Source organism: Rattus norvegicus, chromosome 5 (assembly GCF_021556685.1).
Source record: "Rattus norvegicus strain SHRSP/BbbUtx chromosome 5, alternate assembly SHRSP_T2T, whole genome shotgun sequence".
In the NCBI taxonomy this organism is placed as follows: Eukaryota; Metazoa; Chordata; class Mammalia; order Rodentia; family Muridae; genus Rattus; species Rattus norvegicus.
Genome location: NC_141538.1, coordinates 125,445,574 through 125,471,507, shown reverse-complemented (window position 1 = coordinate 125,471,507; position 25,934 = coordinate 125,445,574). Strand labels below are relative to the sequence as shown.

The 25,934-nt window shown below is 45.0% G+C and overlaps 1 protein-coding gene across 3 annotated transcripts in view; it reads right to left on the bottom strand.

Moving 5' to 3' along the window:
- Nucleotides 1-3,995: 3,995 nt before the first annotated feature.
- Nucleotides 3,996-25,934, bottom strand: part of C8b (complement C8 beta chain) — a 42,076-nt gene continuing 20,137 nt past the window's right edge. The window contains 8 exon segments of one of the 3 annotated variants that reach the window (NM_001191759.1): nucleotides 3,996-4,772; nucleotides 7,505-7,573; nucleotides 8,449-8,602; nucleotides 15,416-15,579; nucleotides 16,879-17,007; nucleotides 19,019-19,259; nucleotides 22,645-22,842; nucleotides 25,006-25,138. In NM_001191759.1, the coding sequence (NP_001178688.1) occupies nucleotides 4,621-4,772; nucleotides 7,505-7,573; nucleotides 8,449-8,602; nucleotides 15,416-15,579; nucleotides 16,879-17,007; nucleotides 19,019-19,259; nucleotides 22,645-22,842; nucleotides 25,006-25,138 (1,240 nt within the window). In that variant the 3' untranslated portion in view covers nucleotides 3,996-4,620. 3 annotated transcript variants of the gene reach the window in all.

Sequence of the window (25,934 nt, the reverse complement as noted above, 5' to 3'; positions counted from 1 at the left end):
TTCTACTATGCAGACTCTCCTCAATGGCTCTAGCTTTGCCTAAAAGGTATGACATCATGCCTCTGTCTCTATGAACACACACTTAAGCATTTGAATGCCTCAGGGTAAGAATCCAGCCAATACTAAAGACAGGTTATTTAGAGGAAAGGTCTTAGCAGGGTGTTGCAAAGACCAACATGCTGCTGTTAGGTTATATGAGGAAGTTCAGCTATAAGAAAAACTGCAGGCTATGGAGATGCTCAGTGGGTACTGTGAACTTGGACTACAAGCACCCACACAAAAGTTGGGCATGGCAGTATACATCTGTACCTGCTGGCACTGGTCAGGAGGAGACAGAGACAGGAGGATTCTAGAGACTTGATGGTCAGCCAGTCTAGCCAAAACTGGAGTTATAGATAAAATGATAGAGCTTATCAATTTATTTTTTAAAAAAGATAGAGATTTGAAAACTGGCAAACACATGCCATGCATGGGTGTAGGCGAACACACATGTACACCACCAGCAGCACCACAAATTGAAACAGTGAAAGAGTAGTCTGGAGTGGAGTCTGAGATCACACATGTAATTCCCGGTGTGGGTAGGCATTAGAGGAGGAATTCAAGGTCTTCTTCGGTTGCACAGTAATTTTAAAGGTAGCCTGACCTCCATGACATCCTGTCTGGAAAGGAGAGAAGAGGAGAGGAGAGGAGAGATAGAGAGACAGAGAGACAGAGAGAGAAAGACAGACAGAGAGAAGGTGGAGGAGGAGGAGGAGAAGGAAGAGGAGGAGGAGCAGGAGGAGGAGGAGAAAGTAAATAAAATGAAATAAACGAAACAAGACAAAAATAACCTAGGTCAAGGCTTGCACCAGAAGGGGACATTAGTGGAACTTACTCCCCTATGGCAGAGGAAGCCTAGAAGGTTCCACATGGCTGGCAGGGGGACCACTGCCCTTTCAGGCTGTCTTAGGATATGAAATTTGAGTCAGAATATTGGAAGACAATTTAATCTGCTGCCCATGGATGGAAATTTATTACCTATGACCCTTGTTCTTACCAGGCTTTCAGACTTACCCATTACTGGGATAAACTCACCCTGTCAACCCTCCCGATATCACCACATCTTCTCCTCCCGGTCTCCACCCTTCTCTTACAGTGCATGAAGCTCCGGAACAGGGCCATCTTTCATTGATGCTTAACTGTCTTTCTTTGGGGTTTCTGGGCCCGAAGTCCTGTCTTGCACCAGGTCACTAAGGCTAGAAAGCTATTCACCAGCACAGGGCAGTTCTTCCCTTGGCTCTCCTCATTCCTTTTCACTAGTCCATTACTTGATGTGATATTTATTGACAACCCCCTAGTGCCAGGCAGTGTCTTTAATCTATAAAAGGTTTCTATGCTGAATGCTACCGTAAGCGAAGTATAGGCTGAAACAGCAGTAGAGGAAAACACCTGTTCTCCAAGGGTCAGCTTTCCGTCACTGTAACCAAACAGCTGAGATTGTAAAGTTAAAGAAAAGAATTGTTTTGGTTCCCAGCCATGGTTGGTGGCATGCCCCAGTGACCTACAAACTCCCACCATGTTCTACCACACGAAGATTTCCGATACCTTCCAATATTATTCTAACCAACACTGTAGCTTACCTTAACCTCGCAAGAACAACTGAAGGAAGAGACAGCTGACAGGTGGAGGATGAACTGAGTAGGAGAAGTTCATGCTGCTGTGTGTAAGATCTACGGGAATGCAGGGGCAGGGCGTTTCTTCATCGATGAAAGCACTCAGGTCCCCCAGGGTGCTGCTAAAGGCTTTCTGCACTGGGCATACTCTTTCCCAAAAGATGTGCTATAAGTGCTTGAGAACCACAATATCGATGTTTTTGTCCGTGTAGCCCTGGCTGTTCTTGGAAATCCCTTTGTAGACCAGGCTGGCCTGGAACTCAAGAGATCTGCCTGCCTCTTCCTCCCGAGTGCTGGGATTAAAGGTGTGCACCACAAGCACCTAGCATCAGGGTCTTCTTTTTAGACAGAGATGGCCCTTCTCTGCCTATAGTCTGGCCAGCAGCAGCTCTGTCCTGGCCCTGCACCCCTTCTTGCTTGCTGTAGTTGGCCAGTTCTTGGTAAGGGTCTGGATTCTATCTGAAACTTCCTCTGTCACCTTCTGCTTGCATAAATTCTTCCCCATTAAACTCAGACAAAAATTAAATGGGATAATTCAGATTAAAGACTTCATAAAGTGCAAAACACTCTAATTGGCAGCTGTTATTATTATTATTATTATTACTATTACTATTGTCAAAGTAATTATAACAGTTATTATCCCCACAGAAGTTATGCTATTAGCCCAAGGTCACTCTGGAAAGCCTCCTTTCCTGGCATTCAACATGCAGAGGAGTTCGTGACGTTTTTGAGATCCTCCTCTTGGATGAGAACATCCCTCCCACACAGGTACCTTGGGCTGTGCTTGTACTCACAGTCCAGGGCCACTGCTAAGCCACACTGCTTGGGCTCTGCCTATGGAACACTTCAGCTCAGCCCAGGTACAGCGGTCTGAGCCACAGTCTCCAAGACTCCAAGAGCACAGGTTGCATTTATTTTGTTTAATTCTTACACTATGTTTCCACCTCCTCCTAAGCGCATTTGTTTGCAGAAAGAGCCACGTGGGGGAAGTTCAGCCCACAAATAAGAATATAATTATTACACAGTTTAGCAGTGCCTGGGCGTCACCCGGGTACTCAGTGGTGCTTCACAATTCAATTGTCTCTCCTTCAAGACCACATTTAATAGGATAAACAATTTCTGCTAAACGCAATAAATGTGAACCTGGGCTGTCATCTCCATAATCAACTCAAATTTCCCATTAGAAGTGGTGGCTGTGATTGAGATTCAGAATTTAATTTGGCGGTGCTCGCCTCGATGTGCTACTGTCAGCTTTCTGGGAGCCTCCCGTCAACCAAAGACAGAGTGGCTCTTCCCTGTCTCGGGGGAATCTTAAAAGAAGATAGATTATAACTCAAGAAAATTATACTGCCTCTGTATAATGAAAGAGATAAAACATTATTGCATTATCCTGTTGAAATAACAGCAGACAGCAAAGCAATAATATTAAGCTAAACAAGGGCCCAGACCCGTCAGTTCGATTGCAGGGGACAGGGGAGGCAGAAAGGCAGACAGAGCTGCTATGCTGCATGCCACTGCCCCCGGCAGTGAATCCTCAGCTACTTCCCAGTTTCTTAATGACTCTGCTGGAGAGGACTGGCCAGGCCAGACTGGAGAAAAGCTTCAGTACCATGGACATGTTCAGCTCTCAGGGTCCAGCTGCTACAGATGTAAAGCAGGTATCTTGCCTGAAAACAGTTGATTGCAAATGAATCTGATGACCCAAACATTACCTGTAGCAAACTGCTTTTCCACATCTGATTTATTCCAAGAATAAACTCACCTGAAGTTCCTCAATCAGGGAGACGTGCCCATGGGCAAACAGAACAATGGAAAGAAGGGATGGATATGAAATATGGAGCTTGACCACTTAGCATTTCAAATAATAATAATGAAGATATTGGTAGCTGGACAACAGTAGTCAACCAGTTGACCTCTTCAAGTTCTCATCCCTGCAAATAGTGTTTGCACAAAAGCCCAGTGAGCTGAGCGGAATGAGACAATCCCTCAGAGGGGGCAGTGTGGGACGGCAGTGCACACTGCCACACTGCCAAGAGCCCCTTGACCTGTTTTCCGGCCAAGGGTCTTCTCTTTCCATTGTAGATCTTTTCTCCTGGGGTGATCAGGTTTCCTCGGCTCCCAGTCATGTTCTGCTACTCATCACCATCCAGGTTGGTTCCTTGACTTCTGTTCCCATACGCTTTGCTGCCTCGACTTAGCATCAGAGAAGCTAAGGGACCCAAAGGCACTCCCCTGACTAGGCAGCTGGAAGAGGCTGATCAGTAACGTGAAATGCACAAGAGCACACGCCTGTGCACACATGCGCACAGACCTGCCCACCCACCCCCTCACACAAACACATGAGGCTTTCTGTTGCGTTTTATTCCATGAACAGTTCTTTGCTAACTGCACGCTCATTCAGAAAAAGACGAGCCTCATCGAATCCAGAGCCTTGTTGGCTGCACAATTCTGGCATTTCCTAATTGTATGACCTGGGACAAGTCATTATATCCCCCAAGCCTGTTTCCCAGATATTTGTCTTGCAAGGTTGTCATGGGGGATGGATTGGTGGCACACAGAAGATCATTTTTATCGAGATTGGCTGTCTTTATTACTGAAGAACACTCTGTGCTTACCAAGGGATGAACAGCTTCTTATCAATTTACTGCTTCATAATTCAACACCTACTATGTGCCTTTGTCACTACATGGTGACCCATGGTGACCAAGAAAGTTTCTGGCTCCCGGACCATGGGACGGTAACAAAAGTGCAGTGAGCAAAGGGAGTTTCACCATGCAAGGACTTAGGGTTTTGCTCCACCCACTGTTTACTGGAATTAACATGCACTGAAGAAACTAAAGCCTTTAAAGGGCAGAGTGGCATTGCTTTTTGTTGTGGTAGCCCTGGGTGGGAGCTGGTGTGCTAAAGCCTGGCTAAGTGTGAGAGGGTTAGAGCCCTGCTGATCACCTGCCGGCTGTGTTCCCTCCCTTTAACAGTTGAGTGTTTCTGAAGCAGGACCTGAGCAGGGGCTGCCTCCTCTCTGAGGTGCCGGGTTGTTGCACTGCCTTTGTCTTGTTTTGCGTCCTCCAGAGCACGGAGACCAGTCAGACCAGCAACTCCACTTCCCATCTATGGGGATATCTGTAAGAAAGATGGACGGTGAATGTCAATTGGTCTTTACACTCTCTTCTCCTAGGAGGTGGGGTAGGATTGGGTGAATAAGCCAACAGGCTTTTGGAATCTGGATTTCTGATATCTCCCTTTTAAAGAACGGTCTTTTCCTCTGGCCATTCTTTTCTTCATTCTCTTCTATCGCAGAATATTTTCACATTCTACAATTATTCCTGCCTTTCCAATTGATATCATCAATCCTATTAACCCTTTAGAGCTCGGTAATCTTGAATTTCTTCATAGAAGCCTCGGATCCTTACCTCTTCCCTGTATTTTTAAACTTTCAGAGAATTTGTAGCAGTTGTTGCATAAAAAATTTAATTGTGCTTATGGGATAATTCACACAGCATTAGTCTTGTTACATCACAGTACTTGTGATGACAGGGACCGTACCTGATTTGCTTACATTGAATTGTAACACCTAGGCTGGCGTACAGAAGGTCTCCTGCAAATAAGCAATGGTTGGCAGCAGGATGAATGGGTGGGTGGATGGATGGGTAGGTGAGTGGGTGCATAGATGCATGTATGAATGGTGAGAGGGTGGATGGGTGGGTGGATAAATGAATAAATGGATATATGACTAGGTGGGTGAGTGGGTGGGTGGATGGATGGATGGGTAAACATGTTGGTGGATAGATGGATTGGTGGATGGTGAATTGGTAGGTAGGTGGACAGAGGCATGGACAGATGGATGGATGGGTAGATGAGTGTGTAGGAGGGGGATGGGTGAATGGATGGTTTTCAGATTAGACACATTAAGATACTGGATAGTTTCTCATGCATGAGAGCTACGTTATGTAATGTGAGAGTGGTATATTTTAAATGAGGTGAATATCACTGACTATTTCTTGATGCTTGTTGTCTACTAAGAATTGGCTTTGGCATTGAATAGCCTAGTAAGAGCACCAGTGGAAGGGGAAGCCCTTGGTCCTGCTAAGACTGAACCCCCAGTGAACGTGATTGTTGGGGGGAGGGCGGCAATGGGGGGAGGATGGGGAGGGGAACACCCATAAAGAAGGGAAGGGGGAAGGGTTAGGGGGATGTTGGCCCGGAAACTGGGAAAGGGAATAACACTTGAAATGTAAATAAGAAATACTCAAGTTAATAAATAAATAAAAAAATGGCTTTGGTCATAGATGAGGTTACTGAATAACTGTTTGTTTCCCCGTGATAAATATGTGTAAAATGAAAGATGGACAGATTCCAAGGTCTCCTCCAAAAAGAAACACTGTGGAAACCCTGTGGTCTTGTAATCCTACACTCTGGGCAGTTCACTCTCCAAGACCTGGGTGAGGTGAAAGAGGAGATAACAAAGCCAACTATGACCTAGAAGGACATGCTTAAAGGCTGTGCAGTCAGCCATGTCTGCTAAGCTGAACCTGGCTTCCTGCTTTCACTGTGAATGGTGGCCCGCTGACCTTTCACTTCTTCATCTATATAATGGGGATATCGCCAGTATTGTCTTCATGGGGTTGTTGTAAAGAATAAATTATTTTCTATATACAAAATATAAATAATAAACCCAAAGCAATTAGTACTTATTTGGTTTTTCCAGCGTATCAGCCATTATTTTAAATGATTTAAATGCCTCATTATAAACTCAGGTGTGTCAGGTAGTAACAGGATCATGTCCATCTCACAGAGGAGAGAGGTCAAGGGTCTTGCTCAAGTCAGAGTTATTAAATGACAGTGATGAGATCTGAATTCAAGCTGAGTTCAAGAACCAAGCCAAGCAGCCCAGTGACCGGTGAGGTGAGAATGCCTATCAGATGAGGTGAGATGCTTTATCAGATCTGTTAAGTACATTTAAGGAATAAAAATTAGAGAAGAATGTGAGTTTGACAATTCTTACACAACAAAGTGGGTGAAGAATTCGAGAGTGGGAAGGGAAGTTTTACTAGCCTTTTCATTTGTTAGATGTCTATCATCTATCATCTACATATCTATGTATCTATGTATCTATCTATGTATCTATGTATGTATGTATGTATGTATGTATCTATCTATCTATCTATCTATCTATCTATCTATAATCTATCTATCTATCTATCATTTATCACTGAGAGACAACCGCACCTCAGTCATGAAGGTGCCAAAGTCAATGGGATATGGCATTACTTACAGAATGAAGGAGAGGAAAAACAATGTGAAAGGCATTATGTGTACATATTTTCAAAATCTTATGAGCATCTTCAATAAGAACTGACTAACTCCATTGAGGGGGTAGGGAGAGTTATAGGAATTTCTACATAGAATTCATGTGCATGTGCGTGCGCACGCACACACACACACACATACACACACACATACAAATACACACACACATACACACACACACATACAAATACACACACACATACACACACACATACAAATACACACACACATACACACACACATACAAATACACACACACATACACACACACACACACACACACACACACACTCACCCTGGAATTGGGTTGGATAATACAGAAAGGACATAAGCTTTCCACCACAATCTAAGATGGGCTTGGGAATGTCACACATTAGCAGCCCTGCACCACAGTGCATTCTCAAAAGTAAAAAATAGCACTAGGATTCGGCAGGATCCTGAGCACCACAGTGTCAGCCTCCCAGTCCACACCTCACCTTGCTCCTGTTCTTCTCAGACATTTTCCCAGAGTGAATTTACCCAACCAACTCTGGAAGACTCATTACCTTTCCGATTGGTGACCTCACAGGCTACACCTTGGAAGCCAGCAGGACAGATGCACTCACAGCGGGATTCTTAGGAAAACAGACAGAGAGAGTGATCACACCCCATAAAACCAGGACCCAAGAGCTCAACCCCCATGCACCTCTATTTCCATCAGGTAGACATGGGGATGAAACAGCAAGTGGACGTTACGTAATGTGCAGATGCAGTGCCAAAGCCTGCTCCTTTCCTGGGCAGGAAGGGCTGTTATGAAGGGGTGTTCGTCGCCATTATGGTGGTATATGGTGACACTGAGAAAATTGCCCCAGAGTTGATCTTTGACTCACACCTATATTTGTTCGGGATCAGATGCTGCATTAGCAGACCCTGAGGCCAGCCCTTTCTCACCACAAGTAATAGTCTAGTCTCTGCTTAAGTTCCTCTAGGGAGGTCCCCACTCTGTGAGTCTTGCCCCACCTACCTTTGGCAAGTTCTCGACCTTTGGAAATGCTTCTTTATACTGATCGGTAATCTGCCCCCTTGCAGTATCTCATCTGACCATGAAGAATGTCTCTTCAGGACAGACTCTGTGAATGTCCTAATCTGACTGCATTATCCCATGCCAGGCATGGGATAATAGTAGACACCAGCTGCTAAGTTCTAAATTTCTTGCTTTGCAAGAAACTCTATAGTAATCCTAGACCCAAACTCTGAGCTGCTGAGCTGACCCCACTTCCTGTGAAGTGGCCATCATGGTCGTAGCTCCAAGCATTAGATAACTATATGCTACTATATATGCTACTATAACCCATGAAGCCCCCTGAGGCTGGACAACCAGAGCAGAATCCCGTGCTTCCAACTTTCTGACTTCTTGGGAAGTAAAAGTGGATAAAGAGTTGGCCCAGAGTCAGCATCCTTGAAGATGATGCCTTCCACAAAGAAACCCCAGGGCTCTAAAAGGTGGTACCTTTCAGGATGGGGACTCCATTGTTCCTGCACGGAGCACAGCGGCAGGAGCTGACCTCCTTCTGGAATTCTTCTAGGGCCTTCTTCAAGTTCTGTTTCACTGTGCTGGAGTACGCAAAGTCTGTGGCTGTCACAAGTTCATACAGGGGCTCAGCCTGGGACATGAGAGATAAAACGCACATCACCTAGAGGCCAAAGCAAAGCTACAGGGGAAGGACGGTCAGAGAGGGCAGTGCATGGAGAATGCAGGAGGGAACCCCCACAACAGGACAAAAGCTACAGCATGCACCTAGATGCCATCCTCTCTGCCTCCCCTACCTTGGGAGATAGAAATTTATCTGTTCAAGCTCAAATCAATTAATGAGGAATACCAATTAAGCGCTAGACACGGACCTAAAATAACCGTAATGTGAGAATCCATACCTTGGGACTTCCAAAGCCAGAGGCAGACACTAGTGCAAACTAGAGGCTTACAGATAGTCTCTGACTTGAGGTTAGGCTTGAGATCTCTCGACCTTAGGAAGGCAATAAAGTGATTCCTCTTTAGTTGAAGTGTATTGTGTACTTCCCAGGCTAGTCTGTCAAGAGTACTGTACTGCAGCCAATGTCGCGTTCCACAGGTTAGATGGGTTGAATGCATTTATTTCTGCCTTGACATATTCAATTCATGATAGGTTTATCCAAACCCAGCCCCACAATAAATAGGTCAAGGCGCATGGTTTCTGCACCATGTGGTTTCAAAGTAACAACCAAACCAGCAGAGAGGTGTAGGTGTGGGGAGGGGAGGGAGGACGGAGAGCTGAGGAAGGAAGAGGCTCACCTGCCTTGATGTGCCTGGCAGGTGATCATTCGGCAGTTCTTTGGGTTCCTTTAGGATTGTTGTCCCTGCATCACGCCTTCCACTTTTATGGGAGTCACACCTGTTATCCAAAAGCTCACTCCCTGAGCCTTACCCCAAGGCTACAGTCCCTTCCCTCAGAGACCACTGCGCTATTCATTTGAAAATTCCAAATGGTCCTTTATAATCCTTAAACTTTTTCACACAAAGTCTCCCTTTTTCTTCTCTGCTTTCATAGTAAGCTGGCAGGGAGGGAGGCTTGGAGCTGCTCACTGTCTTTGGGCACAGCCTCAGAATGAAGGGTAAAGAGAGGATGGCTGACTGAAGAGGGTCAGAGGCGGTAGGCATGGGAGACGGACCAACCCACAGGGGTTAGAAAAGTATAAGCAGAAACCAGAGGTGCTGGTCACTCTGCACATGCGCATCAGTGGCTATGCCCTCTGTGCGTGAGAAGAACCAGGGTCCGCCTGCTGTTTTGCTGTGTTCTGTTCCTCTTAGGGATGCAGCTCCAGGGCCTGGTTCCTCTCCAGATTTTGTTTGTGATCCTGTCCTAATTCAGCCCTGGAGAGTTTAGGGTCTGTCTAAATGCAGGCAATCATGCCTAATAGAAGCCTCCAGTGGGAAGAAAATTGCTTCCATTTCTTAATGCATCTGATGCTGACCTTCGCTCCAGTGGGCAAAGCAAGGCCCCTTGGAGGTCCCATTGTCTCACCGGTCTGTGGTCAATGAATTGATCCAGAGGCTGTTTTCAGAGAGACCGGCCTGCTGGTCCCACGTGGGGGAGGGTAAAGAGAGGGGAGCTTGGTTTACACCACTGACAAGGTTCTCAACAGTCAGCTTTTGGCTTTTGCTCTGAGCTCCTTGAAAGGTCTACTTTAACCATCATGGCGTTTTCCTACCAAGACACAGCGCTAGCTGGCAGCCAAGTCTGAATAAACTCCCTACATACACTGCACCTCGAAAGCTGATGAACTTCTGTTCTCACAACATGGCGATGATTAGTGCAATTGTCAGGTGAGGAAAAGCTCCAGGTGGTCACATGACTCATTAAAGCACAAACAAACAAAAACAAACAAAACAAGAACTCCAAGATGATAATCCTCATACAATCAGGCTTGGAGTCCAAAACCTGTTTCCCCTCCTAGTTTAGGATGATTACTGATTCGCGCGTCTCAGGAGTTCCCATCACTAGCCTCAGCCCGAGTTCTCCAGAGATTGCAGGCTTTGATGGTTTTCTTAGGTGAAGCAGAAACCCCATGGCTTCAGGGCAGCCCCTTGCATTTATGTTAACATGGCTGTGCCCAGTATTTGCTCATGGTCTGTTCTCCCCTCTCGCTTCTCCTTCCCCCGTTTCTCTTCTTTCCCTTCATTCCTTCTACCTCTCTTAGATACTCAATCTTGACTATAATGGTCACTGGATCTTCTTTAACACACTTGCCCTTGGGAAAAATTTTTTTCTTATCACAGCATTTTTTAGGGGACGCTGGAGAATATCTATTACGCTCCAGGCAAATCTCTGCCGAGCACCCCGTTGATCCTAACTGTGTCAGATGATTGTCAGCAGAGATAGTCACCTCTCGGAGATAAAGTACACGCTGCATACACACCCCTTCCCAACTCTTCGCAGCAGTTTGAGAACGGGGTGTTTCTCCATCTTCTGCTACAGCTGAAAAGGCTGGGGTGTAGAAAAACTAAGTAATCTGGCAACGGTGTCACCTCCACCCAGGGTGGCCTTTGATTGTTAATAGTGTGTTTTGTTGCCCATTAATTTGTATATATTTTTAGACTTATGGACAGTCATATCGGTGTATAAATGTAATTTTATATCTCACTGTTTCACCTATCATAATGTGAGGCTCTCCCTGTTTGGCTCAGCCTGTGAAGATAAAACGACTTTCCACAGCTTCAGCACACAAGGATAGACTGGTTATTTATGCAGCTGCTCACCCTTTTAGCCTCCGGTTGATTCCTTTACCCTTTTGGCTTTTGCCACTACAAGTGTCCAACCCAATTTGTCTTTATACATATTTATTTACAAAACTTAAAACCAGATCAATAGATCTCAACATGTTTAACAGTATGTAGATACTGAATTTAAAATAACTCCCTAGACTAGAGTCAAATCTCACTGCCGTCTTACCTCACAACAGGTCTCTCTCAGCACTCACAATGCTTTGAGTATTACAGATTTTAAATCACTGTCAATTTGATAGGTGAAAATAACACCATTATGATGCTGTTTTTATTAGTAGAGAGGTTAAAAGTTTGGAAACTTATTAGTCAACTGACAGGTGTCCATTTCCTTAGAGATTGTATCTGTCTTATGAATTGTGTCATTTTCCACATGATAAGGAGTTTATTTGTGGTATATCATCATTATCATCACCATTATCATCATCACTATCATCATCACTAGTGAACTATCTGCCTCTCTGCTATGTTGACTGACTAATATTTGTTTTTCTGGTGTGTGTGTGTGTGTGTGTGTGTGTGTGTGTATGTGTGTGTGTGTGTGTGTGTGTGTGTGTTCATGTTGGTACACATAGAGGTCAAAACTCAATCTTGGGTGATGTTTAGCATCCATGTTCTTTGTATTGTTTTGAGGCAGTCTCTCAGTGGCCTGGAACTCACTGATTAGGCCAGTGAGCTCCAGTTGTCTTCCTGTCACTGCCTCCTCAGCACTGGGATTACAAATGCAGCCCACCACACGTGGTTTTTTAAAAATAAGGATCCAAGGGATTTGAACTCTGGTCTTCATGAGAAATTTACTACTGAACCATCTTCTAAATCCATAGCGAATAGGGTTTTACTAGAACAGTGCTAACGCATCACATTTTATAGCTTCTTTTGCTTTGAGAAGATCCAAAGACTTAAATCCTCCTTTTGGACACAGCCTCTCAAAGGCAGGCTTACATGTGCTAGGACAGCAGACACTCCAAAGCTGGGTCACACATAGTAGGGCTGCAGCTCTGCAGAGCAACATGTGGTAAAACTCTAGCTTCTCAAAAGCAGGCTTGCACGGGGTAGGGATACATCTCTTTAGAGGAAAGTTTGCAGATGGTAGGACCACAGGTCTCCAGAGGCAGGTCTTCATATGGTAGGGCTACAGTGTTCAAAGGTAGATTTGTACGTAGTAGGGCTGCAGGGCCTCAGACTTTCCATGTATCTTGCTCCAACTACTGACAGGTGAGCAGGAGTGTGGAGTGAATGAAGTAACTTAATTCTTTCAGCCATCTTCAGAGCCATTATCAGCAATTCTCTGAATGTCAGAATAACCATGTTGGGTACAGCGTTCTTCCCAATACTCCTTGGACATGTGTAATTGGAAAACTGACTCACATTGCACTAAGATGCTAAGGTTTGGTTATTTCTCTGCAGTTTCTTGGCTATTCTGACCTTCTGTGAGCACCATCCATATTTTCTCTTTCTACCCTAGGCCATACAGTGTCTTCTTTATCAGCTTCAGTCCAAGTGTACCATCTAGCTACCTTGACCCATGCAGAAACATATGTAGATGACAGACCAGTGACTAGGAATACCATTTAAATACAGGACACCCAGTTACATCCAAATGTCAGGTAAGGAGCAATTAAAGAGTCAGTACGTGTGCAATACACAGGAGTTGCTTTAAACCAAGAGAATTACCCTTTCCTTATCTGAATTTCAAAGCTGGAAGCTCTGTGTTTTCATCTGCTAAATCTGACAACCCTTTTTGTTTTGTCTCAAAATGCCTCAGGAGTTCACCCACTGAGGAACATTTCTCCAGGCCGTGAGCTTTTTCCTTTAAAGACCTAAGGTCGTTGGTACACTGCAGGCCGGAATGACTTCAGTGTTTGATTTTAACTCCTGGGGGATACATTTGTTCCTAAAAGGAAAACATGTCAGCAGGGTGTGTTGCAATATTGTTTTGTTTTGTTTTCAGCTTTTTTTTTTTGTTTCTGCTTAGGTTTCAACACCGCATTCATCCTGCGCTGTGAGAGCAGGGCGGGTTCTGAATGACTTACCTGATGAATGTACGGCACACTTAATCTCATCCTTGGCTCGGAAGGAATCTTCATGTCTTAGATTTCTACTTCTGCACCCTATCTATCATGTTTCTTTCCCGTCGGTGTTTTAATCTCTTTGTCTTTTGTTTCCATATTATAAGAGCATTTTTATAGTACCGTCTACCTCACTGAGTCGGTTTTCTGCAGTGTCAATTCTGTTCTTTATAGTTTCCAATGTGCGTTTTAATTCTGCCACCGAGCTCTCGGCTCCCCACATCCAGCGACTTTCCTTTCATCTGATTAGTGTCTAAACAGCTCAGCTTCTATTTTTATTTCATAAATTCCTCGTTTTCTTGAATTTTATTGTTGTCACAAAGCAAATGCATTCCCAGATTTACTTCCATTTTTCTGTTTTATAGGCATGTGCTCATTTTCTGCAGCTTGAACACAATTCCCATCTTTTGTGTTAAAACAAATCTCTTTATTTATCCATTGTCATCTCTAACTTTTCTTCTAACAAGGTGCCACCTCATCCTGTCTGCGCTTACCTGGAAATAGCACGAGCTGGATCTTGCTTGCACACCTTGCATCTGCGGAAATCTCATCTCAGCTCTTCTCAAAGGACACGTCATTATACTCAGCAGTGGCACAGAAATTGTTTACCCACTGGGCTTTCCTCTCCTGAAAATCAGCCATCACTCCAGCCTCCTGGAAAGCTGCATCTGTAGAGAGGCCTTATTCTGAGGTAATGTGGAGCAGCCGGCAGTTTCTGAGAGCACAGAGAGGCCGTGAAGCGGGACATGGATGAACATGTGTTTTCAGTGCAGGTGACAGATGTGCAGAGGTGCACAGAGGTCTTCTGCAACTCTCCTGCTGTGCTCCTCAAAATCCTCTCCTCTATCACGCCCCACTTGACATCACTAGTTTGACCTCGTGTGGCAATCCCTAGCCCAGACAGTCACATTTTTCCCCTCTGGGTAACCAAGCCATCCTTTCTCGGTTTGAGTTTTAACAGATAGCAGATGGGATACCACAGTACAGAGCTAAAATTCAGATACCTATTTTCCTCTGAAGTCCCTGCTCTCTCTCACACCTGACTGTGATGCCATCTGGTGTCACCATGGTATCAATCAAGCTTGCATTTCTCTGGAGCTGCCTGCAACCCGTGGCTGGCTGTATACCTATTGTGATTGTCCCTACCTATGCTCTGTGTGTCACCAGTGACTAAATACAGAGGCAAGAGTTGAATGGCAGCCTTCTTGTTCTCTGAAGCTATGGATCTGATGCACAAATACAGGTCCTGTTGGAAAATCGTCAGGGTCGCCGGGATTGCAGAGTCTCTCATCAAGGTCCAGTCTCCCATTTCCCCCTCCTTGACTGCAAAGAGAACTCTCAGGGGGTGGACATCGGTCCATCAGTGACAGTCCAGACAGCAGCAAGAAGGGAGTGATGTAAGGCATGCTACGGGTACAGTGCAGACGTCCCCACAGGCAAGGATCTACCATGGCTGATGTGTATGACAGTCCTGTTTTAACAAGCATCTGTTTAGTTTTTTTTACAGCTGCAAGATTCTTGTGTGGGAGTCAGGTGATTGGAATCATTATTTTTCTCTTCACCAAGCCCATAGGGAGGAGGAAGAAGGTCACTCTCTTGTCTAGACCTAACAGATTCTTGAACAGTCACAGATGGGCATGACCTTCCTGACCCTTGACTTGTCACAAAAGAAGTGGAGCGGGTTAAACTGTCAGACCACTGAAAGCAGCACTCTAGATAGCATGCCCGAGGCCCCAGCAGGTGCTGTGAACTCAGTAGGTGCTCTAAGGAACGTAAGTTATTATCATCACATTTTGCACTTCTCTAAGTGCCTCTTTCACCTAGGCATGCCTTTGTTTCCCCCTGGTTTCTTATAGCATGGCAGATGGTCCCCTTAGTAGCTTGGAGACCAAATGAGGAACTTGGGATCTTTAGGTGGCGTGGAGTGCTGTATTCTAACCTATTCACCCCACATCTATTCTCTACTCTAATGCAAGTAACTCAAGCATGGGGCCATGCCTTAATGAGCTACACATTCCACACAGCTCATTGCAGACTCTCCGAATCCATGCTCCACACAAAGGTGGCGTGGGTATGGTGGCTGCATGTACCTTGAGCTTGATGATGGCTGGGTTGTACTGCACAGCATCGCCCCATTCCTTCATCAGCTCTGCTGTTGGCAGATCCTTGTATGCCAAGGAGGTGATGTACTCACTTGTCCCTCCTCGCACAAGAACTACCAAGTCTTCTACCATGGTGCGTCTCTTATTTCTGTCTGGAATGGGCAGGAAGAGTAGCATAGAATCAGAGGGATCTATTTTTATGCCTTGGAATTGACTACAGATAAACAATTGAGACAGACTTGTAAATTTGTAGTGAGCGTGTCTGGGAGACAAAGGAGAACGAGACATGTTCCTGATCACAGGGAAGTGATAGGGCCTGGGGCAACTGGAAACTTCCAATCATGCATAACACAAATGAGGAGAACAAGGAAGGAAGATTGGTGATGAGCATATCCAAATGCCTGTTACTGAATTAGTGTACAGGAAATAGAATGATAAAGATACACAGACAAAGAGACTTGTACATAGATGATAGATACACAGAAAGACATGAGGAAATAGACACACAGCTGGCAAATAGATGACAGGTGACAGGTAGTAGGTCAGTAAACAGCTGGGCAGACAGGGAGGGAGGCATTGTAATTAGTGGGGCTTTGTGGGTTCTGGCAATGTCTCGTTCAGGGACCTAGATAGGGATTAAGCTACAAGCCATCTTAAAAGAACACCTATGTTTTATATATCCATCTCCACCACAATGAACGAATAATCACAACTATAAACAACTCAATCTCGAGTGCGTCTGCTCTAGGCTGGCAGCTAATTCCAGTGTTCGTGATTTACTGGATGCTGTTTCTACTGTGGGATACTTCACATGGCAGGAACTGGGAGGCAGCAGAAGAGCTGGGGTCAGAACACTGACATCCGGCCTCATTCCTATTCGACATATGCTAGACTCCCATCTCCCTAGACTCCATATAGGCCTTTGCTCCCAGACCCTGACTCTACTCTAAGACGGGCTTTAATCCTCAACTCAAGGATATCTTCTGCCATGTTTCCTCTGCTATGTGGCTGGTGGTGTGTCACACTTTCTAATCTCTTTGGCATGCTCTATCTCAGATAAGGCCCAGGTTCTGCTATCTTACCTTGGTCCCTACCATTCTATATCCAGCCAGGTCAACTCTCATCCCCTAGAGCAAAGTGAAACTATTTGCACTATGTTGCTGTAGTACTTGGGTTGTAATTCACAGCTTAGGAAACTCTGTCCTAAGGTTTCAGGCTGCATATTGGCCCTTTTTTGCCTTTTACTTACTCTATGTGGTCATTGTAAAAACAGGAATTCAACCCCATTCATTTTTATGTATTGATTATACTAGTAGGGAGGAGGTGGGTGTTATTGGGTAGATTATTATGTTCGTGGAAATGTCTTGAAACATCCCACACTTAAAGTCTAGGACCAGTGGCGCTGGGGAGAGAGTGGCTAAAAGTGCAGAAGTCATGTGAAGCTGTCTCACCTTTGATTTCATTCAGAATGTCACTGCATTTCTTTTCGGACACACCCAATTTGAGGTAGACTTTATAGACGTTACCACCAATCTGGAAACCTCCTCCGGCACAGGCTGAAACATGGTCCAGAGTGTAATCTGAAGAAAGAAGGAAAGATGCTCATGACCTACTAGGTAATTCATCCGCTCCCTTTTCCTATGAGTGACCTTAACTTTAAACCTTCCTGGCGTCAGAGGTTCAGATGAACATGTCATCAATCTGAAGACAAGACGTATAGTGGGGATTACAAAGGCCCTGTGAAGATCACTTGCAAGTTCCAGTTGCCGCCTCCTTTCCCCAAGCCTATGAGGACATTTGCATTTTTCAAATAGGTCACATGTTCAGAGCTGTCCTCTAAAAGCCAGACTCTTTATCCGGTATTCTCTTATGTAACCCATGGTAGACTATCATGACCAAAAAGCAACTGAATCTTGATTTAAGACTGGCTGAGGAAAAGAGGGTCGTTAACTATTAGACTTCCTAGCATTATTGCTGTAGATCCTAACTTCCCAAAGAGTATTCCAAACCCTTGAAACACAAATCTCATGGAAATAATGGGTATTATAAGAAAAAATGTCCCTGTGATCATGCAAATTTGCTAACTGTATGATATGTGGAGAATTTTTTCTCTTTCTTTAGCAGTGCTCTGGAAAACTTCTAAGGGTAGCATCAATTTTATTTTTCCCTCAATTGTGTGATTCTCTAGGCCACTGGTAGAGGGTCAGTTTTAGAAACCACAGAAAGAACCTTCAGAACAACTCTTTTGGAGGAAGGTACCTTTGATCTTGGTAGACTCGAGTCCTAAACACATGCATTTACATTATAAGCCCTCTTGGAAGTACATTGGAATTATACCCAAGTCCTATCTACCAATAGGACCATGTGATCCAGACCAGTTCAGATAACCAGACAAGTGCCCAGTCCTGAGGCAGAATTTTGGATTGGAAAGCAGGATTCACACTCAAGATAGGGAGTTAAAAGCAGTTGAAAAGATTAGCAATGCCTAAAGACAAGATGGAAAGAGAGGGAGAGTAGTGTTGGGATTGACATAATCTGTGGACCACAGCAGCGTGGCCCCTCACTAGGGAAACTGTCATCTGTTGGCCAGCACCTTGGGCATCATCCAGGGATGGCGGAAAGGCAGAGTTTGGATATAACCTTGATCCTACTGGATCAGATCAATCACCTCAAGATCAAATCAGATCAAGATTTGTCTGCCATTCACATTCATCAGAGCAAGTGGAGTGCCGGTCCCAGGATGAGCTTATGATTAACTGTAAAAATTAATATAAGGACAAGTGAGATGGCTCAGCAGGCAAACTGTCCTATAAAATAAAGAGCAGAGTTCAGATTCCAGGAAATCCATGTGAAGGTTAGGTGGACCCGGTGCCCTCTGTGCAATTACAGCCCAGGAAGATAGAAACAGGTAATCCCCCACAGCAAGCTGGTTAGGGAGACTAGCTATATCAGCACACTGTGATTGAGAGATTCTGCTCCGATGAATATGTTAGAAGAACATAGCCGATGAAGCCTGGTATCAACTTCAGCCCCCCACATACATGTGTAGTTATGTACACATGAGTCCACACATGCATGTACTTATACATGTGAAAAAATAAAAAATAAAACCAACCAAAATACACATCCACAAATATACAAAAAAAAAAGAAACAATATAAAATTGAGGTGTATCTGAAGAAACTTGGTGAATAGAAAAGAAAGAAAAATAATCGAGGTTGATGTCTCAGCTTTTGGCTTGTATCTCTGGCTGGATGGTGGAACCATTTCTGAGATGTGAAAACTCTAGAGGAAACCAGGCATGGTGACCCTGTGATTCAGGATGCGAGTGTGTGACTCAGCGCCTGAGCTTGGATCTGATTGGCTACAGTTAGTCATGGAGAGGAGGATCACCCAAAGAGAGAGCTGGGCTGGGAGGACTGACACAGTCTAACCAAAAGGAGGATAATGATTCTGCCAAGGCCTCTGTGGAGGCACAGCCAGGTCAGTGGGAGGAAAACGGGAGCACAGCTCAAGATCCCCCACCCCCCGCGCGCATTAGTGTAAGGCTCCCCTATCACTCATCCCTCCTGAGCTAGTCAGGCAGTGCACCTCCTCGCTCCATGGCGTCTTTGTTCATGATAAGCGTGTACTCGTAGATGCCCCCAAGCACGGCTTCGGTGATGAAATGGGTCCCAAAGTCACGAAGGAGATCTCGGTATTCTCCATAGCTGTACTCCAGGGGCAGGCTCTTGACCCTCTGAAGGAATTCGTAATGGAGCATGAGCTGTCTGGACTTCAGCTTGTAATGCGCCACTTCAAGGACAGAGCGCGCGTGCAGAAACTTGCTTTTCTAGATGAAATAGCAACGTGGGGGGGAAAAAAACTTTTACAGTTAGCAACCGTGAGTGGGAAGATGAACTTCACATCCACTGTTTTTGCCTGGAGTCATCACACTTATGACTCCTTTAGGATATCTGGGGGAAGATTTCAGTTCTCATAAATATTCCAGCATCCTTTTTTAGCTCGGATGAGCACTGATCTTGTTACAGAAGCAAATGCTTACAGAGAATCAGAAATCTGCACTATAAGATGTGACCACTAGAGGCCACTCAGGTGGGAGCAGAGTTTGCTAACTTACAAGCCTTAACCATTTATTTGCCTAGGCCCTTTGTAAACAAACCCCCAAACAGTTCAAGTCCCAAAGTACTTTGGAAGGTGACTGTTGGCAGGAGTCAGCAAAGCATGGCCTCCAGAACACATCTACTGTCTGTTTTGCAAACATTTGCATATTCCCATTCACTTTCTTACTGTCTACGGTTTTTGTCAGTGGCAGAGTAGGGTAGTTGCAACAGAGGTCCTTCCCTCAATATTGTGTAAAGCCTCAATTTTTTGCTCTGGTCCTTTTCAGGCAAGAGTCTGGTGTCCTCTGGAGTATAGACTGGATGCTGGCGTTGCCAGATGAGAGCTAGGTATGAGAACATGTGAGATGGGGGATCCTTGTATGGGAGGAAGTAGGGATGGAAGAAATGGGGGTACAGTCTATTCTAACCGAGTCCTGTAGCTGAAGAGCTATGCAGCCTTGATTGCGCTGTCACTAAAAACCTGTACTGTTCATCCCGGCTTGCTGTCACTTCATTCCTGTCCTGTCCAGTGGCTCAGGTCTCCTTTCCTCCCACCACAACTGCCTAAGTAGTTACTGGGTACTTGGTTCACACCTTCTCCAAATCTCCCAGCTTCTATCTCCTCCCTGCAGCTTTATGAAAGTTGTCAGAATCAAAATGGAGTTGGCTGTGTCAGCCCTCACGAAAAGTAAGCAAGTAAAAATGCATCAGGCCTGGGAGTTAGGAAGAACGAGCACTCATTCGCAATTGTCTGACAATAGGAGCTGCCATAGAAGACAGCCACAGCAACCGTACACAAAAGCACACTCCTTCAAGGGCCTTTGTCCAGCAACTGCCTGGCTTCAGAATGCTGTCACCCATGCTGTTGGTGATCTTTGTTTGCAATCCCCTCATTTTTTGCCTTTAGAAACTTCCCTGGCTTCAATCCCCTTGAGACATATATAGCTTCCTATAGCCTGCTCGCTCCTACCCCAATGTTCTGCAGCTCCCAAATACACAAAGGCATTCTCTGGGAGCCCTGCTCTGATTGTTATTCAAGTTGACATATTATTATAAAACTTCCCCTGTATTCTCCCCTTCCTCGCTAACCTGTTTTCAGTGCCCTAGTCAGAGTCAAGGTCCTAAACCTCTGATAATCATATAATAACATGCCTTCAGGCAAAACCAAACCAAATGAACGTGGGTGCGTTCGCTCACTGTTGCCTTCAGAAGTAATCTGCTCTCTTACTTTGGAGACATACCCTTCATATCCTGTCTACCAGTGCTCTGAGAGGTGTCAGCTGCCCTGACATTGAAGTGCTCCTTTCAATGCCCGTCCACTTCCATCAGCCATACAGTGTATTGGTCCTAATCCAACTCTGTCTGGATTCCCTAACCTGCACGAGGTAGTTGTACGCTCACTCATCCCCCTGCGTCTGAGTTCTTCCCTTACTTCTGGGCATGAGCTTACCTGCCTTTCAAATCCTTATTTAGCTCTCGCATAGTTAATACAATCCCTGGAAGTCTCTTTTTTAAAGCTTGTATAATACATCACTTCTATTTCCTTTATGATATACGTTATGCTATATTGCAGCTGATATAAATGATTTTCAGTGATCTATTGCTTACAGGCTTACATCTCCCACTGGACTGAGAATATGAAGGCAAGACAATTTGTTATATATTTTTAAAAGAGCTTCAAGAGACAAGTTGAAGATGCCCAACACAAAAACTTACAAATGTTTAAGGAGACAGAAGTGCTAATTACTCTGACTTGGTCATTATATTTTACATACATGAAGCAAATTATCACACTGTGACCCATAAAGACATCTGATTTTTCAGATAATACATTTAATTGCACAAAAGAACCTTGTAGAATTTGTCTTAGGACCCAAGGCCTGATGACACGTTAGCTCTGTAGACTTGGCTGTTATATTGGGCGGGCAAGGCCAGGAGGGAGGCAAGAGGAGAAGGAAGGCAGTCTGTGATGGTACCCACTGGTTGGCCCTGTCCTTCATTCCTACAGCTCAATGGGGAGTGCTTGCTATTTGCCATCCTGTCTAGAGAGGAAGGAAACAGATCTGTCCCCAACAATCCCCAGACCACAAGACAAGTCAACAAGTGGAAGACAGTTACAGACTACTTAATGGTGACCACTTGTTTCCTGCTGGTAACTATACCTGTAGTGGGGGCCTGTTGGAACCCTTTGAGCTTTCTTTTATATTTTTATCCATATAAATCATTGTACACTTTGTCTCTTTTCTTTTATATCTCCTTAATTTCCTGAGTTGAAAATTCTACTTAACTAGTAGAAAACCATCCACCTTCTTTACCGACGAACTCAAAGTCTTAAAGCTGCCCATCACCTGTTTCTTGAACACATCACCCCAATCGCTTCCTGCTCCCATCGCTTAGTGCTTGCCTCATGGTCACAAGGATTAGACTAGCATGGGGAACATCTCTAGGGCAGCACATGTGTGTGAAGGGCAAAGTGGGAGTCACGCTGTGTGTCAGGGCATCACAAAGCAAAGCAGCCTGGGCTAGTAACCACATGGGAAACTGGTAAGAGGTAGAGAGAAAGTAGGATAAGGGGTTGGGGTAGTAAAGGGAATCCCACCAGATGCCTAAGAAGTCCCAGAAGAGTTGGGTCACATTCCAGACACTGATCTCAAACAAAGGTCAAGTTGCAGTGGGTTGAAAACCCTCCAGATAAGTTTCATTTAGCCAAGTCTGTTTATTAAGCATATTGAAAACCAAAGGAAAGGGCTTATCAAAAAAAAAAAACAAACAAACAAACAAAAAAAAAACAAGAAAATACCACTCCATGGGTAAGTCAACGTAAAACTAAGACATGATTTATGAAAACTTTATTGTTTACTTGGACCCAGGTGGAATGTGGAATACAGACACAGCTATGAGTGTAAAAGAATGCACATGCATTTAAAGGCAGTAAACTGATTTGTTTAAGAGCAAGAGAGAGCTTGAAGTTGGGTGGGTAGGGGTTGGTAGGAGGACCTGGGAGGAGGTGGGGGAGGGAAATGAATATGATCAGAATATGTTTATGAAACTCTCAAAGAATAAATGAAAACATCATTTAGAATGAATAAGTGAAAGCATTGAACAGGTACTTACAGTGTGGGAGAACCGTTTGGTTCTGCTAATGTAATGTCTGCCCTCGTTGCTTTCTTTTCTCACTCCAAACTCAACCAGGCCATCCAGTTTAAAACCAAACTTGAAACTAGACTTGCTGGTTGCTTTTTCTGTCACATTATGTTCAAAATCGAAATAGGATTCATATTCTGTAAGTGCAAATTCATATTTGCCTTGGGTCTATAGAAAGAAAAAAATGTGCTTTTAGTATGTTTTGGTTCAAATCCTCATCATCAGACAGTCACTGTGCTCTTACTATGTGGCAGAGATGACCCAGTAACTCTGGAAACACAAAAATATCAGGGATAGCGTATACCTTCAGGAACTCCGCTTCAGCAAGACAGACAGACATATTCAATAACCTTGTTTCATGTTCAGAGGCTGGGTTTTACTTGGGTTCTAATTGTCAGGAGAGCAGGGATGGGAATGTCTAAACCCGTGGATTGGTCTTGAACAGAGGCTTGAAGTGAAGTGGGTAGGTCTGAACAAGTGCTGAATGCTGGTATAGGTGGATCAAAGACGTCAGAGGGAGGGAAATGGGGACGTGTGGCAAGGGAACATCCTGGCACTGGGACATCTCTTGTTCTGGACTGTAACACACTGCTAACATGAGACGGGAGAGGAAAAGAGTGGAGTGGTCATTCTGGGACAGCATGGCAGTTAGAATGGGAAGAACAAATCAGAACGAGGAGTCATAAACCAAGAAGGAGATGCTATGACGAGTGTGGCACACTAAAGACGGGGCAAGGCAGCAGCAGGAGAGTGAAGACTGAAGGAGACTGATTTGCACACTTTCCTTAGGGAACTTAGCAGAGTTACATGCTAAGTCATTAGTGCTCATTGTTCTTGCATAGGTGAACTGCCAGAGACAGGACTTTGATGGACCTGGAGTGACCAGTTATCTCTACCTCCACTCCTGTGAGCATCTGGGTACTGGCAATTTGTACAAAATCCCATAGCACAGAATGAGAGTAGTGGAAACGTGGCCTGAGTAGGCTTTTGGCACAGTGATACTGCTTTCTTCTGGGTGGATGACTTGGGACAAAACTAGGCCTCTGTATTCCCGTGTATAAAATGGGGATGGTAGTTGTCCCTCTCACACAGGAGTCAGCCTTTGGTAAATGCTGCCCCAGGAGAGAGAAAGCTGCACGTGATGTCAGCGCTGGGATCTGTCTCCTGTAATGCTTCCTTGGAAAGCAGTTAAGGGGATGGACTTGATATCTTGATGGAAGGTTTGTTTAGTCCTAGGTAGGCTATTTCCTCCCCCTGGTGGCAAGGAAGTGTTGCAGACCTGACCAGAAAGGGAGATGGGGAGAAATGCAGTTGTCCACCTCTCAGAACTGCACATCTTTGGTAGTGGAAACCACCATCTACATGGATGTCTCAGTCAACCTCTCCTTACTTCACACATGAGGAACCTGAAGGAAGAGTGGAAAGGAGCCTAGTCTGAAGACACATGTCTTTTCATTTGAAGGAAAGGGGGTTGGTAATGTACCTACACGGTATGTTCTGCATTCTCCTCTGTGGTCCGCATGTCTGGGAGTATATTTGAGTCATAGTACAGACTTATACGGGTGCAACATTTTATTCAGTTTAAAGGTTTATTTGTATGTATGTATGTTTGTGTGTATGTGTTTGTGTGTGCACACTTGAGTATGTATACATGTGTCCCTGTACATGAAGGTGGCCATGGAGGCCAGAAGAAGATTTCAGATCCCCTGGAGCTGAGAGATGGCTGTGAACCACTGACATGGGAGCTGGGAACTGAACCTGGGTCGTCTGCAAGAGCAGCAATTCTGAATCCTCAAGCTACCTCTTCAACCCCAGGGGCACATCATTTTATAACTTTAAATATTTAGATCAATGCTTGGCTTGAGGGGCAAGGGCATGGCAGTGATGGGAACAATAGTTAACATGAGCCGAGGACTCCCTGTGACCACAGGTACTGTGATGTCACTTAGCCACATTATTTCACTGATTGTTTCACTTCAGGGAGGAAGCCTACAACTTTCAACATAAAGATAGGAAAATAGAGGTTCTGAGCATTTAGGACTGCAAGCAGACGAGCCAGTACACCGGTGTGACACCAAACCCTAAGCTCTGTCTTTGGGATGGCTATGATAGTACCATGCTAACATTACTGCTACTACAGCTCCTAGTCCAGTGCTGCATGCAGCCTATCATCAGCACAAGGCCTTGTGTTAGGGTCCACCCACTTGATACCAGAAGACACCGGGGCTCCGAGAGAAAGAGCTGTGTAAAGGCTGCACAGCTTACAGGCTACGGAGTGCCCAGCCAGGGGTCCCCTCATTACCTGCTGCAGTTTACCTAGATGTCCCTTACCTGTGGGGTGTAGCTCTCTACGTTGTATGGCTTCCTAAAATTGGTGTTCAGGATGTAGTGGGGGGAGCAAGCGCCAGCATAATACCGGTGATCGAGAACTGGGCCCTCAAAAGTGTTCGTGAACAGATTTATCCTAGAAGAAAGGCACAGAGAGGGTGGGAAGCTTAGGGTTTGGAGTTCTGTCCTCTCTGTTGGAAGTGACCAGATCCCATGGAATGAAACTCAAAACTCCTGGTTCTACATGCAAAGACCATGGGAAACTGGTTCACACCAACGCAGCATTCTCTTTTTAAAACTCGTGTCTTATTATTTTATTTTATATGAATGGGTGCTTTGCCTGCATGTATGTCTGTGTACCACATCCGTGCCAGGAACAGTGTATAGAGGCCAGAAGAGGGCATCAGATCCCCTCAGACAGTTGAGAACCACCTTGTGGGTGCTGGGAATTGATGCCAGGTCTTTTGGAAGAGCAGTCAGAGCTCTTAACCATGGAACATGGAGCCATTTCTCCAGTGCCAGCAGCTCAGTTCTTTCATCTCAGACAACTCCCAACACACATGCACAGCCCTGTCTCCAGCCCTTTGTTCTTCTGCCGGTGTGCTTAGCTTCTTCCAGGCAAGGAGCTCTCCTCCATGCTTAGTTGGACTCTATTACTGACTTTGAATGTTCTCTCTGCTTCTTTCCAGCTGTGCTATCCCTGGAGCCTAATTAAGTGTCGAGGGCCTCAGTTTTCCTGTCCTGAAAGTGGGTACTAGCTACGAGAGGGGCCCTGAGAGGAGCTCCCATCCAAGTGAAGAGTCTCTCTCTGATGAACTACTTTTACAGGTCAAGACTGGCAGTTATCTAGAGAGGAGGTAAATCCCATTCAGATTCCTTTCTAGTGGCATTCTTTACAGTGATTCATATCATGTAGAAAAGGATGGTCTCGC